The sequence below is a fragment of the Cynoglossus semilaevis genome, chromosome 9, assembly GCF_000523025.1.
Source record: "Cynoglossus semilaevis isolate Cse_v1.0 chromosome 9, Cse_v1.0, whole genome shotgun sequence".
Classification (NCBI taxonomy): Eukaryota; Metazoa; Chordata; class Actinopteri; order Pleuronectiformes; family Cynoglossidae; genus Cynoglossus; species Cynoglossus semilaevis.
Window position 1 is genome coordinate 6,242,239 of NC_024315.1, and position 6,887 is coordinate 6,249,125.

Sequence of the window (6,887 nt, forward strand, 5' to 3'; positions counted from 1 at the left end):
GCCGCCCCCCCTCGACCACACGGAAGGCAGGAAGGCGTGGAGAATACCTCCGATGGTGTGGCCCAGACAAAACACACATTGTGCGAGTAGGTCACGGATGGTGTGAGTCGCCACTCCCACGGGTCGTGACAGAGACGTCTGCACGGCAACTAAATGTGGAGGAGATTAAGCGGTGGTGACCTGCGATGGTCGGAGCGCTCGGGACGCGAAAGTAACTGATGGTGATGAGGAGAAGGAGAATCGGAGTGACGACGATGAGGCTCGTGAGGGTAACGAGGTTGAGTGAGTCGCCCAAAGCTGGAAGTGATCACGCTCTCTCCGTCCGACCCCTCCTTAGATTTTTTGGACGTGACTCTGGTTCACACACCCAGTTCACTTCTCTGCCGACAGTCACTTCGGCGTGGATCCTGTTTCACTGCTAATTGTGTGAGCGGGAGAAGCAGTAATGGTAAAGGACATATTTTTCCAGTAGGTAGAGCCAGAAATAGAACGCTTCCATATCAGGTTCTCATCAACAGCATCATAATTTTTGCATTCAGTGACATGAAAACCTTGGCCGCGCCGTTTCCTCTCCTCATTCCTTGGGCTTTTGGGTGAAAACCAACAGAAGTCCCTGCTGACTCATCCCAAAAACAACCTCAGTGCTCAGCATCTGAGAGTGAAACCTCAAATCAGGTCAAGAATCTGAGCAGAGTCTTCGGTGGCTGTTGGAAAAAAAACAAACCATCTTTTACTCTGACAATAGAATGAAAGGAGAGGTGAGGGAGGGAGGAGGGAGGGAGGAGGGAGGAGTGGGTGCCTCTCTCTCTCTCTCTCTCTGTCTCTCTCTCTCTCTCCTCCTCCTCCTCCCTTCGCCTCCTTCTATCTGTGCCTTTTGTTGGACAGGATCCAGGCTCTGGGCCGTGGTGTGAGCAGTCGAGCTCACGGAGCGGGGCAGCCCAGTGGGCTCCGTAATCTAATTACATGCTTTATTTACTGCAATTTGTTTCTCAATCAGTATTTACGAAGGCGATAGCCCTCCTCCTCCTCCTCCTCCTCCTCCTCCTCCTCCTCCTCCTCCTCCTAACACACCGTGCTGCACCGCGGCCCTGCGTCTGTGCACATGTTCACACCGCGGCTGGTGTCATGATACAGCCAGAGTGTGTCCAGATCAGACTGATAGACTGGAGAACTGTCCTCAGATCAGATTTCCACACGCGCGGCTGCTTTTCGATTTTATCAGTGAGAAAACCGTAGCGGCTGCACACACGTCAGCTCAGCTGGAGGATATGGATTTTTTTTTCTTTTCTTACTCCTGACACGTTCACAGTTGTTTGTCTTTTCTTAACCTATATATTTATGGTGTATTGTGTGTTTTGTGATAACTGTACAGTAAGAGACGGGGAGACATTTTTACTCACACTTCTGCACACACACATTTTTGGTCCGAGTGGAATAAAAAAGGCTGAAAAAATAATATTCATCATTGTTATGCTACATAAGTTAGTTATAAATATTAGCCAGTGATAATATAATTTAAAATATTTTATAAATTCACAGGGATGATCCTGAAAGTGACGTTATTTTATTACCTAGAATAAATAATTATAATAAGAGTAATAAATGTGTAATTATTATTATTATTTTTATCATCAACTATGTATAAATGTGCAGCTTTTTTAAAGTGAAACCAAGAAGAAGAGATATTTTTGGTCAGTCAGGTATATTGTTTTTTTAATTATTTTTAATTTATTCACGGGGTGTTTTTTATTATTATTAGTATTTTTAATTTATTCACAGGGTGTTAAAGTTCTCTATTTGTTTTAGTTTAATTTTAAATTTAAATTTGAGTACTTCCTATTTTAGTTTCACTTTTTTTCTCCACTGTCAGAATTTCTAATTCAAACTTATTTGAAAAAAAAGAAGCACATATAAAATTTTTTTTTTTTTTACATTTTTTCATATATTTTATCCCATTTACTCTAATTCTTTGTTCTGCACTAAACCCCATCGTCGTAGCCCAGACTAAAGGCGGGAACTCCAGGTGATTCCAGAAGGTTCTTGTCAGGCCGGTTCTCTTACTGTCGCTCTACAACAAACCAAACCGAGGTTCTCTAAGAGATCCTACCCTCGAGCTTTGACTGAGAAGATTTAAAAACCCTCACGTTCTCTAAAGGACTTGAGTTAATCCACCTCCGTCACCTGGGCTCCGTCCGTGTCCCGGCTCCGCGGCGGCGCTGGTGTGTATTTGTACTGTATCGTGTTTTTTAAGCAGTTTAAAGGAGGAGGCATTTCAAACGAGAACGATTAGCCCAAAGTTCCTGAACGGCACTTTGATGACGGGGCAGAGGTCCACCTCTCAGTTTCGTACTCCGCGCTGCTTTGAAAGGCTGGAAACAAAGCGCTGTAGTAACTGCGTGTACTCAGAACACCCAGAGCAGATTTTAGCTCAGTGCTACAGGACGGCTCCCACTTCCCTGCTTGTAACACACTGACAAAGGGAACATTTGTCCTCACGGTAGGGGACTGCCTGGGCCTAAATAGGGGTCTGGGGGTGCCCTCAGCAGGGCCTGGAGCTGTGTCTCAGGGGTACACTAATGGGGAATGAAAGGCTATCAAAGGGAAGTATCATGATGGCATCAGGGAGGGGGGGGCAGGGTGGGGGGGGGTTATGAGAAAACAAAGCTTCTTCTCCACGGCTCCCCCTTCATTCATTTACATGGTAATCAGGTGAAGCTCATATACTAGACTCCTCTGTTTCATTTACTTTGTGTACTTTTTGTTTTTTTTTACTCTCTATTTACTATCACCGGCTGCAGTTCCGCGCCCCCCCCCACTCACTACCTTTATTTTCAAATCTGGGGTTTTCCCCCAAACTGCTGCTCCCCCTCTTTCTCTTCCCAACCCCCTGACAAACTTCACTCCTGTCTCCTTTTTTTCTCTTTTTGTCAACCTCTCCACCCCTTCGCTTTCTACCAGCATCCATCCTCCCACCTCCTCCTCTTTTTTTTTTTCGGGGCACATTTTTCCTTGTCGCGGAGTTCCCCCGGCAACCTCATTCAAGCAGAGCATAAAGGAGAGTAAAGGCACGGAGCAAAGATCTGTTCGCAACAATGAAGTCTGTTCATATTCAGGCTGCTTGAAAGCTCCAATCCTTCTTCCACCGCCCCATCACTCTCCTCCAGTCACTACTACTTGCCATCCATCCATCTCCGGCAGCCTCCCTCCCTGCCTCCCTCCCTCCCCCCCCCCCCCCCCCCTCCTCCTTTTTTTTCCCCGCACATTACCACACTGTCAACCCATTCAGACCCTCATTCAATTCATGCCAGCTGGGAGCAAGAAACTTTGAGTCTAACATTTTTATGGCAGTGTCTGGCAGTGTGACAGCGCAGCACGCAGGCCGAGGTGGAAAGCGGAGATACCGTCTCTGTCATATATATAAAATATAATGTTTGTTTTATTTTGAATGGTGCGTTTCTGTTCAGTTAAATATATATATATATATTTGTCCACTAAAAATAATTGAAAAATGTTTCCACATTATGAACCATTCAATGATTTTTCCTTAGACTCAGCTGTTGGTGTCATACGTTTATATCATTTCATCAAATTACAAATATATATATATATAGTACAAATATATATATTTTTTAACATCAACATCAACATTATCCAATTTCTTTTTTTAATTTAAAAGCTCATTAAACCTCCGGGGCGCAGACCACGGGTGGGGCCTCCCGGGCACAGACAGCTGGGCCTTGATTTGCAGCATGGCCAGGCTGCTGGACCACGGTCGGCCACAGAGATGCAGCGCTAACTACGGTAGCATCGGGGGACGGAGCTAAGAACGTTTAAATGTGAAGTATTGCAGTACAAAGTGCAGTAACAGATGTTTGCTGTAAAAAAAAAAGTTCAGGTTCTGGGCAAATGTTTGTGTTTCAAAAATACTTCAGAAAATCCGTTTGTGTTCGTTACAATAACGGTCGACGTTAATTAACAACGTGCTAACGCCGAGCCCGGACATCCATACATATCTACTGTATGTGAGCATTAGCATTAGCTCAGTTTGTTAACCACTTTGCATAATTATCTTTTTTTTTTTATTTTACCGTATCCAGAGTGGACCGCGCCCCTCCGACCCCCCCCCCCCCCCCCCCCCCCCTTGGTGAGAAGGGTTCTCTTCTTCATGGATGGCTAGTCCTCCTTCCTGACCTCCCTTTGTCTGGCCGTGACCTGCTTCACACCCCCACATTCTCCTCCCCTCAAATAGCTGCCAGCCCTCAGCGCTCCTTCTCGCTTGTCCGCAGCGCAATAAATGCAAAAGCTTGACATGGTCCTGGGCGAGGCCTTGAAGTGATCCTGGGGTTATTTATTTCAGAAGGTCGGGGGCTGAGGTGACAAGCATGGTGAGATTTCAGAGGGAGGTGGGTGGAGGAGGAGGGGGGGGTGATGTGGATGGAGGGTGGTCTTCGCAGGGACTGACTCATTCCCACAGTCACAGGGAGTGAGTTGTGTGACAGCCGTACAAATCTGTATTTCTACCAAAAACGCGTCCGCTCTCATCAGCATAATTCAGAGGTTCCCACCGTCACACACGAGCCTGGAGACACGACGGACCACAGACCATAATAGTCCCACTGGACGTTGTCATCAAATCCAATATGTGTCAACCAATTAGTCCCCAAAGTAAAAATAAGTGCAGTCGTTATCATTCATCTACAAACCTGTGATTAAAATGACCTGGATGTCCGTCTGCTGAACGACCTCGACACCAACAAAACCACCAGTCGGTCATCAGCGTTTTATTTCTTTTTTGTTTGTTTTAATTTTCCAGCACGCTGATGAGTTCAAATTGACACAAGAAAAAAAAGCAAAAAATGGAAATAAAACCTGGTATATTTAGTAAAATAACAATGATTTTAATATTTAAATTATATATATTTATATTATTTAATTTTAGAGTGAATTTTAAATTTAAAAAATTGTATTTTCCACATCTTTTTTTCCTCATGTATTTAAATGAAAAATGTTTCATAAAAGTAAAAAAAAAATTTTTTTTGAGCAGTTCAACAAAACTCACCATTGCTTATCATTATTTCTCCTTCTCCCTAATATGTTTAATTTTTTTTTTCTTCTTCTGCAGATTGTGACTCATACTGCAAGGCGTCAAAAGGCAAACTGAAAATCAACATGAAGAAATACTGCAACAAAGACTACGGTAAGACGGACGTCCTGTCGTCTCTATGATCTATATCTACATCTATATGATCGTGTCGTCTTCTCTAAAAATACAAACACAGACCCATCCGTTCACCATCATTTTCACCGACCGAGATGAAAACATTTCCGGTTCATTCCGCAGTAAATCTTCTGCGAGCGCTGACGTGACATTTGCGACTTTTCCGGTTTGTTCTTAATGTTTAATCTTCCTGCGTTATGTCCTGCCACGGACGGCGGCCGTAGTTTACATGTGCGGCCTTTAGCTGATGGCTTACTCCGGCTTTTGAGGACAGAGACAAAGGATCAAACAGCAGAGTGCTGATCTGAACGGAGGAAGAGAGAAGCAGTCAAACACCAGGAGAGAAAAGACAGGATAAAGAATTACGCTGAGGTGGGTGTGGGTGGGTGAGTGTGAAGGGTCGTCCCAGAGCAGGCCAGGCATTAAAAGACCAGAGCGGATAAAGCCAAAGCGGTGTGACGGACAGTGGGCGCTCACTAAGAGATCCTCATTAAAACGGCTTTCTTCCCCCCAAAAACCAGCCCGTCTCTCACTGCATTCCTGTGGGCGTCCGTCCGCCGTGCTATTCAAGGTGTGGATAAGATGTATGACCTCTCCCCTCTGTCCCCTACCCCGATTGAAGTCGGGCTTCCGAAGCGGTCAACCAAGCAGCGGCATCCTAGAGCATACCTCAGCAGCTTGACGGACAGCCCTGGGCTTTGTTCTGCAGGGATTTGGCTTATAGACACATCCTCTTCCACAGATTCCCACCTCGGTGGCATCATGAGAAAGGGTTCATGAGTGAAACACCAATGTTCCAGTCCAGAGTCTCCACCAAAAAGCTGTATTTATTTGATTTTTGGGGGTTTTTTTTGGACAATCAATTTCGGTAAAAAGCAAAGAGAAACTTTCTTAAAATCTACTTTTGCAGATGTGAGGCAGCAGATCAGTTACGTCCACACATGTAACGGAGACAAAAGTGGAAGAGACAGAAGTCAGAATGTGGCTGTCACAATATAGAAAAATAAGGAAATATATATAAATATATATACAAATATATTTGCATATACTGTATGTTTGTATGTATTTATATATATATATTTATATGTGCATATATGTTTGTATGTATTTATATATATATTTATATGTGCAAATATGTTTGTATGTATTTACATACATATATGTGCATATATGTTTGTATATATTTATATATATATATGACAGTAGAAGATATAAAAGCAATTACTATTTTTTATATTGATGCTGCAACATAGTGAAATATATATGTAGGAGTCTAACAGTAAAGGTAGTAAAAAATAGTGGTTACGTTTTTATTTTTTAAATTAATTAATTATAATAATATAAATATATAGTATTTATATATAGTGTATATGGTATATGGAGCTCACAAACCGAGAAAAAGAAGAAGAAATTGCCTGTGTATCATTTTACCAAATGAAAGTTGGCCGCAACCAATCAGAAAGTCAGGAGCGACGTGAACGTACAGGACAGATCCAGGGATTTCTAATGTAGCTTTAGAAAAGAGCAGCAGGGGGGCGCCGCTCCACACTCCGACCTTCTGTGGTTGATATAAAGGCGCACATAAAGAATCACAGGAGGTGGCGGGGGGCAGGCGAGAGGGGTTGGGGTGGGGGGGGGGGGGTTTGTTTTAAAAATGCACGGCCGCGCG

At 43.7% G+C, this 6,887-nt stretch overlaps 1 protein-coding gene across 2 annotated transcripts in view; it reads left to right on the forward strand.

Moving 5' to 3' along the window:
* Window positions 1-6,887, forward strand: part of ntn1a (netrin 1a) — a 59,517-nt gene that overhangs the window by 47,616 nt on the left and 5,014 nt on the right. For both annotated transcript variants that reach the window (XM_008316775.3, XM_008316776.3), the window contains exon 6: window positions 5,123-5,197. In XM_008316775.3, the coding sequence (XP_008314997.1) occupies window positions 5,123-5,197 (75 nt within the window). The remainder of the gene's footprint in view (window positions 1-5,122; window positions 5,198-6,887) is intronic.